Raw genomic sequence first — 13,859 nt, 5'->3', positions numbered from 1 at the left:
TCAATTTATAGCCATGCCAAGATAAATAGAGTTGTGAAAATGGACCTGCATTCCTTATGTACACTTTATTTAATGTGAATTTCATAAAACATTTCTTTTAAGTAGGAAGAAGTTTCTTTAGTTCTTTTTTTTACAATGGCTTACAACACAATGTGATTCTTTTACAATTCTGATGGTCGGTAGTCTAAAATCAAGGTGTTGGAAGGGCTGTGTTCTACAGTCTTCAGGAAGGAATCAATTTCTTGCCTTCTCTAGCTTCTAGAGGACAACTGCATTCCTTGGCTCATGGCCTCTTCCTCCATCTTCAAAGGACATTTCCCTAACATCTGGTTCCATGGTCACATCTCCTTTTCTCTCACTTTTTCTCAACATATTATTTCCTTCTTATAAAGACCCTTGTGATTACATTGGGTCCACCCAGACAACCTAGCATAATCTCCCCACCTGAAGATCCCTAATTTAATCACATCTGCAAAGTCCCTTTTGCCACATAAGGTAACATATTCACAGATTCTTGAGATCAGAATGGGGACATCTTTGGAAGGCCATTAGTCTGCCTATCACAGTATGTGAGCACTTGCTTTGTTTCTAACACTAACTGGATCTCTAGGAAATCAGAGATAAAAAAACATGGCCCCTCCCCCTTGCAGAGCTGAATTGCAGGCCAGAGAAAAGATTTCTTATAAAATGTAAAGGTTTCTCTTAAAATGATTAAAAAGCAAAATAATGAGGACAACTATAAATAATTAATATAAGAATAAACTATGTCTTACAATGGGTAGATGTAGTTTATTTTTATGAACTAATATAAAATTATCAAGAGGGTAAGGAATAGGAGACATAAAATCATAATTTACCTCTTATTTGCCTGTCAACAACTCTCATTTCCTTTCTTATCTTCAATGACCATTCATTGACCTGGGAAAAATTTTAGAAAACAATTATAAGAAAAGCCAACACTCCTAATTCACCAAATGTTAAAGTATTTTGTATTAATTCTACATTTATTCCAGATAAAAAATAAATAAATCCATTTTCAAACAAAAGCTTTAAGGCCCAATTCTTTTTTTTTTTTCCATCTTTTTATTCACATACAGCAGTCCCAATCTATTTCAAGATTCTTATCTGAAGGCAGGCAGTAAGAAGTACTTTATACAAGACCCCAGAGAGCGTTCAGGACCCTGTAGGTACGTAAACATTTCTCCAGAGGTACACGGGCGTAGTAGAAAATTATGGTTAAAAGCTGAAAATCAGGGCGCTTGGGTAGCTCAGTCGTTAAGCGTCTGCCTCCGGCTCAGGTCATGATCCCGGGGTCCTGGGATCGAGCCCCACATCGGGCTCCCTGTTCTGTGGGAAGCCTGTTTCTCCCTCTCCCGCTCCCCCTGCTTGTGTTCCCTCTCTCCCTGTGTCTCTCTCTGTCAAATAAATAAATAAAATCTTTAGAAAAGTAAACAAATAAAAGCTGAAAATCTTGGGGCGCCTGGGTGGCTCAGATGGTTAAGCGTCTGCCTTCGGCTTGGTCATGATCTCAGGGTTCTGGAATGAAGCCCTGCATCAGGCTCCCTGCTCAGCGGGAAGCCTGCCTCTTCTTCTCCCTCTACTGCTCCCCCTGCTTGTACTCTCTCTCTGTCGAATAAATAAAATCTTTAAAAAAAAAAAAAAAGTTGAGGGTGCCTGGGTGACTCAGATGGTTAAGCGTCTGCCTTCGGCTCAGGTCAGGATCCCAGGGTCCTGGGATCGAGTCCCGCATCAGGCTCCCTGCTCCTTGGGAGCCTGCTTCTCCCTCTGCCTCTCTCTCTCTCTCTCTCTCTCATGAATAAATAAAAAGTTAAAAAAAAAAGTTGAAAATCTTTTGCAACCTATTTCAAAACCTATTCTGCCTGTGTCAAGAGTTCACCTTTTCCTTCCCCTTTTTACACAATAATGCTTTTTCATTTTACCAGGGACAGAAATTCTTCTGACCTACGTCCATTACCATGATATAGTTCCCTCAGAGGCAAAAACCTCTAAAGCACTAAACACAGGAGCAATTGGAAATACCAGTGTTAGGTGCTGAGAAAGCACTGACCTACTCTAATGACTATCAAATCTGTATGCAACTAAACTGTTTTCTAATTCTTCAGTTTCAAAAGAAATTGAAGGAAAATCTGAGTTGTCAGCTGATAATCATTAAAACTAAATTTACATTAAATAACTATATGCTCTTTGCCATATGACACAGAATTTCAAAGAACTAAGTGACGATGACATAATAAAACTTCCATTACCTTCTATTTATTTATATTAATGTTTCTCAGCACTGGAGTATAATAAAACATAAAACAGGGCTTTCTTCCAGTGTAGCATCTTGTGATGAGGATCTCTTGTGTGTGCCCATAGCCATGCAGTCCACAGACTCTGCAGTTGGTGCAGGTCTTTGGAGGCAGGAAGATGGTCACAGCTGTGGCACACTGCAAATGGGGCAACAGCCTCATGAGGTGAATGGGCGATCCTGGAGATGATCCAACTATGCATGCCGCAATACAAGCTACTGAAACCTGTTCTGCTTCTGGGCAAGGAGTGATTAGCTGGCACGGACCCCTCAGTCTGTATGAAGGGTGGTGATCATAAGGCACAGATTCACACATTCAGTCTACTTCCAAGCCATGGTGGCCTGTTACCAGAAATAGGTGGTTAGGCTTCCAAGAAGATTAAAGACATCTTCATTTGGTATGACTAGACGATGCTGGTAGCTGACTCCCATTACTGCAAATCCCAAAAGTTTGCCTGTGATCACTACCAGAAATCCAACCAATAAGCCCATCATGAGGATCAGAATTCACCTTTATAAGAAACAATGACTGAGGGATTTAAAATTAAAAATAGTAAAACAGGAATAGAATTGATGCTGAACCTTGTAGCATTCATCCATGGGCACATGAACTAAATAGCATTAAAAAATCTATACAGTTGGGACACCTGGGTAGCTCAGTAGGTTAAGCATCTGCCTTCAGCTCAGGTCACGATCCCAGGGTCCTAGGATCGAGTCCCACATCAGGCTCCATGCTCATTGAGGAGTCTGCTTCTTCCCCTGCCTGACACTCACCCTGCCTGAGCATGTGCACACATTCACTCTGACAGATAAAATCTTAAAAAAATACTATATAGGGGCACCTGGGTGGCTCAGTTGGTTAAGCGGCTGCCTTCGGCTCAGGTCATGATCCCAGGGTCCTGGGATCGAGCCCCATGTCCGGCTCCCTGCTCAGCAGAGAGCCTGCTTCTCCCTCTCCCTCTGCCTGCCACTCTGCCTACTTGTGCTCTCTCTCTGTCAAATAAATAAATAAAATCTTTAAAAAAAATAAAAAAAATACTATATAATTAAGAGAAAGTATACTTCCAATAAATTTCACTTCTTAATGATTTCATTAAAATCATTATTTAACAAAACCTATAAAAATTTTATTTTGCAACAGCTGTAATAACTCCAACCAGAAGAAATATTAAGGTACTTAAAATCATATGAATATATAATTTTAAAAATTTTAACATTAGATTTATATACTTTTTAAGGTAAAATTCACATAACATAAAAATAGCCATTTCAAAATATACAATTCAATGGCATTTAATGCCTTCACAATGTCGTGCAATCGTCAACTCTCTCTAGTCTCAAAACCTCATTAACATGTCAGAAGAACACACTATACTCTAAGTAATCTCTCCCTATTTCCCCCTCCCCATTCCCTAGCAACCCCTAATTTGTCTCTTTTGATCTGCTTATTTTTACTATTTCATATAAAAGGGATCATACAATATGTGGTCTTTTGTGTTTATTTAGTATAGCGTTTTGGGGGTTCATCCATGTTGTAGCATATATCAATACATCAGTCCTTTTCGTGGCTGAATAATACTCGTTGTATGTATACAACACAACTTGTTCATTCATACATCCTTTGATGGACCTCTGGGTTGTTTCCATCTTTCAATTACTGTGAATAGTGCTGCTATAAACATTTGTATACAAGTATTTATTTGAATTCCTATTTTTAATTCTTTGGAATATGTATCTAGTAGGAGTAGAACTGCTGGGTCATATGACGATTCTGTTTATCTTTACAAGGAACTCCAGAACTATTTTACAAAGAAGTCTCACCATTTTACATTCCCTCCAGGAATGTTCAAGGGTTCTTATTTCTCCACATCCTTGCCAATACTTGTTATCCTCCAATTTTTTTAAATAATTGTCAATCTGTTGGACCAACTGAAGCAGTATTTCATTATGGTTTTGATTTGCATTTCCTTAAAGACCAATGAAGTTAAATATCTTTTCATGTGCTTGTTGGCCACTGGAAAATACTTTTTGGAGAAATGTCTATTCATGTCTATCTGTTTTTAATTGTCTTTTTGTTGCGGGCTGTATGAGTTCTTTATACATTCTGATAGTAGAACCTTATTAGATACATCATTTACAAATAAATTCTCCGATTCTATAAGTTATCTTTTCATTTTCTTGATCACTTTCTTGATGCACAAAAGCTTTAATTTTGATAATTTTCAATTTGCCTATTTTTTCTTTTGGTGCTTGTGCTTCTGGTGTCATACTTAAGAATCCATTGCCAGATAGGAGGTCATGAAGATTTACCCCTATGTTTTTATCCAAGAGTTTTGTGGTTTAATAAGTTTTAATTTCTGTACATGGAATGATGTAGGGGTCCAGCTTCACTCCTCTACATGTGAATACCCACTTGTCCCAGCACTATGTGTTGAAAAGACTATCCTTCCACTATTAAATGATCTTAGCACCCTTGCAGAAAATCAACTGGCCATACATATATGGGTTTACTTCTGAACACAATTCTATTCCACTGGTCTATATATACTTACGCCAATACCACACTGTTAACATTACGATAGCTTCACAGTAACTTTTGAAATCAGGAACTGTGAGTCCTCCAAATTTGTTTTTCTTTTTCAGGATTGTTTTGGCTATTCAGGGCCAGTTGTATTCCATATGAATTTGAAGGTCAACTACTTCTTTTGGAATTTTGATAGGCATTGTACCGAATCTGCAGACTGCTTTGGGTGGTACTGCCATCATAAAAGCATTAAGTTTCACAATCCATGAATTTTAAATTTCTTCCAGCAATATTTTGTAATTTTCAGTGTACAAGTGATTTGCTTCCTTGGTTAAATTCTTTCCTCAGTATTTTGTTCTTCTAGATACCTTTGTAAATGATTTTCTTAATTTCCCTTTTAGATTTTTCATTGCAGGTATAAAAAACACAACTAATTATTTTATGCTTGTCTTAAAACCTGTCAATTTGCTGAATTCACTTATAAGTATTTTGTACATGAGGATTCTTTGTGGAGTTTTCTATATATGGAATCATGCCATCTGCAAAGAGACAGTTTTACTTCTTCCTTTTCAATGTGGGTATCTTTTATTTCTTTTTCTTGCCCAAGTGCTCTGGCTAGAACTTCTAGTACAATGTTGAATAGCAGTGGCAAAAGCAATTTATTCACAATTTATTATAAAACTAGCTGTAGTTTTTCATAAATGCCCTTTATCGTGTTAAGAAAGTTCCCTTCTATCCCTAGTTTGCTGAGTGTTTTAATCACAAAAGGTATGTACATACTGTGTTCCAAGTATAATAGGATGATTAGTAAATTACTTAAAGCATAAAAATGCTACATTAGGAGAAAGCCATATGGTGAAAATAGAATGGAAGTAAATGGCATTTCTCCTTTCAAGAAGAAAGAGAATAATTTGTCTGACTATAAATAAGAATGTGTGCATGTATGTTTTAAATGAATACTGATGGGGATGAAATTGCTGTGATACTTTTAAAAGAGTGATATAACCATTTTACAATATTTACAATATGTCAAAAATTACATCCTGTGCAACTCTACTTAAGATTATGATAAAAAATATTAAATGTTGGGCGCCTGGGTGGCTCAGTTGGTTAAGTGACTGCCTTCGGCTCAGGTCATGATCCTGGAGTCCCATGATCGAGTCCCGCATCAGGCTCCCTGTCTGCTTCTCCCTCTGACCCTCCCCCTTCTCATGCGTGCTCTCTCTCTCTCTCAAATAAACAAATAAAAAATCTTTAAAAAAAAGTACTTGTAAAAAAATATTAAATGTTGATTTATAACTGTTCAAAAGGGTACACAAGTAGTCAAAATTATTTCAGGAGATATATGAAAAAATTTGAAGACACTGTTATAATCTAACCAGAAGTTTCAGAACCAGCAGGAAAGGAAAACCAAGACTCATACAATTCAAATATTTACTAAGCATCTGCTCAATGTGCTAGTGATGCAGCAGGAAACAAAGACTCCACCTTACAAACTTACATTCTAATGAAACAAAGTAAGTAAATAAACAAGTAAATACTCTGTCACAAAATGAGTGCTAGGGAGAAAATGAAGCAAGGAAAATAGGATGAGGGCAGGCAGGGGGAGGTTTTTTATTTCATATAGGGTTGTTGAAGAAAGCTCACCATAGTAGGTGACTTTTGAGCAGACTTCAAAAAGTCTGCAAGGTGGGGTACCTGGTTGGCTCAGTCGTTAAGCGTCTGCCTTCGGCTCAGGTCATGATCCCAGGGTCCTGGGATCAAGCCCCACATTGGGCTCCCTGCTTGGCAGGAAGCCTGCTTCTCCCTCTCCCACTCCCCCTGCTTGTGTTCCCTCTCGTTGTGTGTCTCTCCGTCAAATAAATAAATAAAATCTTCTAAAAACAAAATAGACAAAAAGTCTGCAAGGGAACCATGTGACTATCCACTACGGTGGGTGGTGGCAGGGAAGAGGGGACTGTAACATTTAAATCAGAGTGAAAACAAACACCACTAAGGGACCTAAGCAAAAGAGTGTCCTTCCCTATATATAGACCAGAGGGGTGCAAAAATGGGGTACAAAAATGAATTTGGTTAAATAATTTGTTTGAACTAGCAACACTGATGGGTAAAGCTATTTGATTCAGGTTTACAGAAAAAATACTGGGACGCCTGGGTGACTCAGTCAGTTAAGCATCTGACTCTTGATTTCAGCTCAGGTCATGATGTCAGGGTTGTAAGATTGAGCCCTGTGTCCAGCTCCATACTGAGCATGGAACTGTTTAATATTCTCTCTCTCTCCCTCTCCCCCTCCCCCAACGTGCACTCTCTCTAAAAGAAAGCAAAAAAAGAAAAAATATTTATCATCTTTTATATCATAGCAATGAGTCTTATAAGGCAGCAAGTTACTCCTAATCCTGTTTATTATAAAGCTAAACATAAATTTTAGATTTTTATTCTCATGGGTCAAAATACTGATTAGCTCCTATTATTTTTAATGCTTTCAACTGCTAATCCTTGAGGATAGCCAATCAGCTAGAAGCAATGCACCCATGAGGAGTACAAACCTGTAGCAGTCACTAGAATTCCAGGAACCACATGTAAGATAAGTTTCACAATTCAAATTCAAACCTTAAAGCAAGGCAGAATGAAACTGCAGTGATTTTTAAATTTGTTTTTAGTGAATCTTTCAAATAAATCTAACATGGAACTCCACAAATACAAGGAGTATTATGCCAACACACACTTACATAGAATCAGATTGAAAATTTCTACTACTATATTGGCGCCTGGGTGGCTCAGATGGTTAAGCATCTGCCTTTGGCTCAGGTCATGATCCCAGGGTCCTGGGATCGAGGCCCACATCGGGCTCCCTGCTCCACGGGAAGCCTGCTTCTCCCTCTCCCACTCCCCCTGCTTGTGTTCCCTCTCTCGCTGTGTCTCTGTCAAATAAATAAATACAATCTTAAAAAAAAGAAAAGAAAATTTTTACTACTATAAAATAAATAAATGATAATAGCTAATCTGTCTTGATGAAAAACTTTTTTTTAAAGATTTTTTAAAAGATTTTATTTATTTATTTATTTGACAGAGAGAGAGAGAGCACGGGGGGGGAGCAGCAGGCAGAGGGAGAGGGAGAAGCAGGTGGCTCCCCACTGAGCAGAGAGTCCGACAACATGAGGCTCAATTCCAGGACCCTGGGATCATGACCCGAGCCAAAGGTAGACACTTAATCAACTGAGCCACTCAGGCGCCCCAACTGCTCATATTCCTTAAGAGGTGAGTATGCAATCTAATACCTTAGATGGCAATGGTGAAATGACTTTTGTAAAAATGCATTGTTGCATTGTTCGTCGTAGCAAAAGACTAGAAATTACCTAACATATATCAATAGAACACTAAACATATTAGAGAATTTCCATAAACTGACATTATACTCTAACTAAAAAGAAAAAAACAATGCAATGAGGACTACCCATGGAATTAATTCCCAAAATATAAATGAAAATAGCAATGTAAAGGACGTTTACAGTATGACATATATGTTAGAGAAAGAAGGATAGAGAGGAGAAAGAGAAGGAAGGAACAGAGAAGAAAGGAAAAGAAAGGTGGAAAAAGGGAAAGATAGAGATACTTATATGTTCATATGTTCTAGAATATCAATGGGAGAACCCACAAGAAATTAGGCTGCTTTCAAGGATGGAAACTGAATAATTCGTGAACAAGACTGAAAGGAGATAGATTTAGTTTTCAGTATACATAAAGATAAACTTTGCTGCCTTTTGAATTTTATATGTGCAAATATAATCTATTTCAAGAAATATTTTTTAAAAATAAGATATAAGATAAAAAAGAATAAGGAAAAATATCAGGTTCTGGATTACAAGAATACTGTTAAAATGACCATACTACCCAAAGTAACCTACAAATTCAATGCAATCCCTATCAAAATACCAACATCATTTTTCACAGAACAAGAACAACTAATACTAAAATTTGTATGCAACCACAAAAGACCCTGAATAGCCAAAGCAAACTCAAAAAAGAAGAAAGCTCAAGGTATCATAATCCCATATTTAAAAATATACCACAAAGCTATAGTAACAAAACAATACGGCACTGGTAGAAAAACAGACACATAGATCAGTGGAACAGAAGTGAGAGGTCAAAAATAAATCCAAGCATATATGGTCAGTTAATCGTGACAAAGGAGGTAAGAATATACAATGGAGAAAAGACAATCTCTTCAATAAATGGTGCTGGGAAAACTGGACAGCTACATGCCAAAGAATGAAACTGGACTACTTCTTTACACCATACACAAAAATAAACCCAAAATGGATTAAAGACCTAAATGTGAGACCTGAAACCATGAAACTCCTAAAAGAAAATTTTAGGCAGTAATCTCTTGGACATCAATTACAGCAACATTCTTCTCAGGCAAGAGAAACAAAAGCAAAAACAAATAATTAGGATGGTACTGAACTAGAAAGCTTTTGCACAATGAAGGAAACCATCAATAAGATGGAAAGGCAACCAACTGAGTGGGAGAAAATATCTGCAAATGATATATCCAATAAGGGTTAATATTCAAAATATATAAGGAACTCTAACTCAACACCAGAAACACAAATAATCTGATTAACAAATGGGCAGAAGACTTAAATAGAATTTTTCCAAAGAAGACATACAGATGGCCAAAAAACCCATGAAAAGATGCTAAACATGACTAACCATTAGGAAACGCAAATCGAAACCACGATGAGATATCATCTCACACTAGTCAGAATGGATAACATCAAAAAGACAAGAAACAAATATTGGAGAGGATGTGGAGAAAAGGAAGTCATCAAGCATTCTGGTGGGAATGTAAACTGGTGCAACTGCTATGGAAAACAGTATGGAGGTTCCTCAAAAAATTAAAAATAGATCTACCCATACAACCCAGTAATTCTACTTCTGGGTATTTACACAAAGAAAATGAAAACCCTAATTCAGAAAGATATATACACCCCATGTTTAGTGCAGCATTCTTTACAATAGCGAAGATATAGAAGCCAACCTAAGTGTCCATCTATAAATAAATGAATAAAGATTACACACACACACACAAACACACACAAACAGAAGATTACTCAGCTGTAAAGAGGAATGAAATCCTGTCATTCGTGACACATGGATGGACCTAGAGGGTATTCTACTAAATGAAATAAGCTGAAGAAAAACAAGTATCACATGATTTCACTTATATATAGGATCAAAAAAAAACAACAAAAAAAAGGAGAAACAGACTCATAAATATAGAGTACTGGTAGTTGCCGAAGGGAAGAGGAGTGGGTGGATGGGCAAAATGTGTGAAGGTGATTAAGAGGTACAAACTTCCAATCATAAAATAAGTAAGTCATGGGAATGAAAAGTTCAACAGAGAATTCAGTCAATAATATTGTAAAACATTTATCATGGATATTCATAATGTTGTATATGATCACTGGATCTCTATGTTGTATACCTAAAACTAATTTAATATTGTATATCAACTATATTTCAATTAAAATTTTAAAATGTAAGACTTACAGATTTTTTTAAAAACCCAATTTATAAATGCTTTAAATCATCTTTGTTTGGAAGAAATACTTTTAAATTCCATCTCATAATATTAGGAAGACTCACTGAATCTCTTTTTTTAAAATGTTTTAGATACCACACTCCCTTCTGTTACACAATCACCCAAAACTTCAAAATAGTTAAACCCAAATTTTGTTTGTTTCATAATTGACACTTAATCAGCTTCTTCTAAAATAAAAAGTTGAAAAAAGTAAAATGCATGACAAATGATAACTGAAGATTAAAGTCAATCTGTTTTCATTACAAGGAAAAATAACAATTGATGGATTACCTACACTTATTTCCAAACCAGAGCAAAATAAAGTCACAAGTTTTTTGACTTAGTGAAAAATAGATTTTCATCTCTTAAAAAGACCTCAGTGTTGGGGCACCTGGGTGTCTCAGTCATTAAGTGTCTGCCTTCGGCTCAGGTCATGATCCCAGGGTGCTGGGATCGAGCCCCACGTCAGGCTCCCTGCTCCGCGGGAAGCCTGCTTCTCCCTCTCCCTCTGCCTCTGCTTGTGTTCCCTCTCTGTCTCTGTGTCAAATAAATAAATAAAATATTAAAAAAAAAAAAAAGAAAAGACCTCAGTGTCATAAATCATACATTTCACTGTAAGGACCAATATATAGGGTAGCAATAGGAAAACAATACCAAGAAAGAAAATTGTGCAAATGGCTGCAAAATGGAAAATGATATAATATACACTTGTTGAAAAAATAAAAAAGACACTTAAGAAACAGGTCTACGGTGCTTTTGGGGGACTCAGTCAGTTAAGTGTCCAACTCTTGATTTTGGATAAGCTCATGATCTCAGGGTCAGCCTATCAGGCTCTACACTGAGCATGGAGCCTGCTTAAGATTCTCTCTTTCCCTCTCTCTCTGCCCTCTCCCCTTGCTAGTGCATGCTCTCTCTATAAATAAATAAATAGATAGATAGATAGATAGATAGATAGATAAAATTTTTAGAAAATAAATAGGTCCAATTTAATGAGGGAAATTTTCAAAAAGAATTTGAGAATTCCATCTCTGCCTCGATATAGAAAGCTGGGAAGACTCAATAACACAAGCTGGATGAACTAAAAAATAACTTTTCCTGAACGTGTCAAAAACTGGTCACAAAGCAACAAAGTAGAATGAAATAAAAACAAAAGACTCACTTCCAAGTAGGGAGGGAACAATGAACATAAATTATCTGTGGCCCTACATGGGATGGCAGGCACCTTGGAAGCAATTAAGGAAAATTCAGTTAAAATTTGTAATAAACTGATGAAGTCCGAGTATGGACAGCACAGAACCTCAGGAGCCCCAGGCACAATGGGAGTTCACATCCACTTTCAGTCTTAATTGAAAATGGGAGAAAGAATTTTAAACACATACAAAGAATGTCTTCATTGGCATATCAAACACAGCTGAGGAAAAAAACAACAAACCTGAAGTCAATAAAGGCTACCCAAACTAAAAAATAAAGAATAAAATAAAACAATGTATGCAAGAGCTGTAAGTGATAACAAATGGTCTAACATATGTGTAACTGGTACTCCAGCAGGAGATGAGAGAGAAAACAGAAGTACTTACGAAGAGAATGGCTGAAAAGTTTCCAAAAATAATGAAACATATCAAACCACAGAGCCAAGAAGCTTAAGAGAATGCACAGCAAGGAAAATATAAAAAACAAACAGAATGTAACATGACACCACACACCTAAACACATTATATTTTAAATGCTGAAAATCAGGGGTGCCTGAGTGGCTCAGTCAGTTAAGTCTCCGGTTCTTGGTTTCAGGTCAGGTCGTGAGATCGAGCCCCATGTCAGGCTCCACACTCAGTGGGGAGTCTGCTTGAGGTTCTCTCTCTCCCTCTGCCTCCTCCCCTCCCTTCCCCGCTCACACACGCTCTCTCCCACTCTCTAAAATAAATAAGTCTTTTAAAAAATAAAATGTTGAAAATCAGAGATAAAATCTTCAACCAGCTAGGGAGAAAACATACATGCTAATTACAAAGGAACAAAAATAAGAATTACATCAGACTTCGCAAAAGAAACTATGCAAATTGTAAGACAATTGAGAGTCTTTAAAATACTGCAAGAAGAAATTCTCTCAATCCCAAATTTTATACCAGTGAAAATATTATTCAAAAATGAAGACAAATTTCAGATTCAACTCTGACATATACAGAGCTCAAAAGCCATCATTCCTGTCCTACGACCAAAAAAATAAAAAATAAAAAATAAATCATCAATTTTCTTGGACTCATGAGAAAACCAAGGTTACAGGGCAAACTACTATCCTGAAATGTGGAGAGGTGAATACAGAGAATCACAGTTGAGATATGCTTACCTGGAACACTGGAAGGAACATTTAAGGGGTAATTTTGACTAGCTGCTACAGGAGGAGTATAGATCACCATGAGAATGAAACTCCTAGAGGACACCACAATTTCATGGGTTTTACCTCCAGAAATTCCAGAAGTTTCTCATGTTGAAAAGGCAAGAAAGATCCCCCCACCCTTGTGTTTCTGATAGAAAGAGGGGGAAAGTAACCATTTTTCAGAAATATGCACAGACTGGTCTCCATAACAAAGGCCTATTCTTCAGTAAAATAAACCCTACTAGAGCCTTGTCCCACTTTGGGAAAGGGCATTTACCAGACTCTGCTCTTTTTTTAGTCTTCTTGTGTCACCAGAAGTGGGCAAGAAATTAAGAAATACTTGGGGATGTCACAGTCCGGGGACACACGCCACTAAAACACAGACTTAATAAGATTGTAGAATGCTTCCGGTCCCCCACATCTTCCTTCCCACCACACCAACAGGGCTCCAGTATAACAATGAATTAGAGCTAAAAGAGATGCAAAGTGAGTTTTATCTACCTAAAAAAGTTTTTATGGGCATCCAAGATAACAAAGGAGATAAAAACAAGGACACTAGAATAACCTTAAGCCTATGGCACCTACAGCTACAGCAAACAGGAACAAAGCCAAACTCCTAGCCTGATTAACATAAAACCTCATGCTGAAAACCAGCTTACCTCAGTTCCTATTAACCTTCATATCATGTTCGGTCTTCAACATAAAATTTCAAGGCATTCTAAAAGGCAAGAAAAAGCACTTCTGAAGAGACAAAGAAAGCATCAGAACCAGGATTAGGTGTGACATAAAGTCTGACATTTTGTGGCTCTTGTGAAAAAAAGCAGATATTATCAAAGAAGAGATGGATAATGAAGGCAAGTACAGGGATGGAAACACTAAGAATCAAAAGGAAATGCTAGAAATTTAAGACAAAACATCGTAACAGAAATGAAGAATACCTTTGATAGGTTCATCAGTAGACAGGACATAGCCAAGAAATGAATCAATGAATTTGAAGCCACTGAAATTTAAAAAAGAAAAAGATGAAAACGAAAAGAAAAGAATGTCTAAGAACTGTGAGACAATTTCAAAG

At 37.0% G+C, this 13,859-nt stretch overlaps 1 protein-coding gene and 1 pseudogene across 2 annotated transcripts in view; one reads left to right on the top strand and one right to left on the bottom strand.

Moving 5' to 3' along the window:
- Window positions 1–13,859, bottom strand: part of RNF103 (ring finger protein 103) — a 113,599-nt gene that overhangs the window by 36,944 nt on the left and 62,796 nt on the right. For both annotated transcript variants that reach the window (XM_028122332.2, XM_028122331.2), the window contains one exon: window positions 858–918. In XM_028122332.2, coding sequence (XP_027978133.1) covers window positions 858–918 — 61 coding nt within the window. The remainder of the gene's footprint in view (window positions 1–857; window positions 919–13,859) is intronic.
- LOC114223439 (small ribosomal subunit protein uS9 pseudogene) lies at window positions 2,077–2,732 on the top strand (annotated as a pseudogene).

The sequence above is a fragment of the Eumetopias jubatus genome, unplaced genomic scaffold (assembly GCF_037043125.1).
Source record: "Eumetopias jubatus isolate StellerSeaLion01/CBP00866 unplaced genomic scaffold, mEumJub1_p1.0 scaffold_9, whole genome shotgun sequence".
Classification (NCBI taxonomy): Eukaryota; Metazoa; Chordata; class Mammalia; order Carnivora; family Otariidae; genus Eumetopias; species Eumetopias jubatus.
This window is presented reverse-complemented; position numbering and strand designations above follow the sequence as displayed.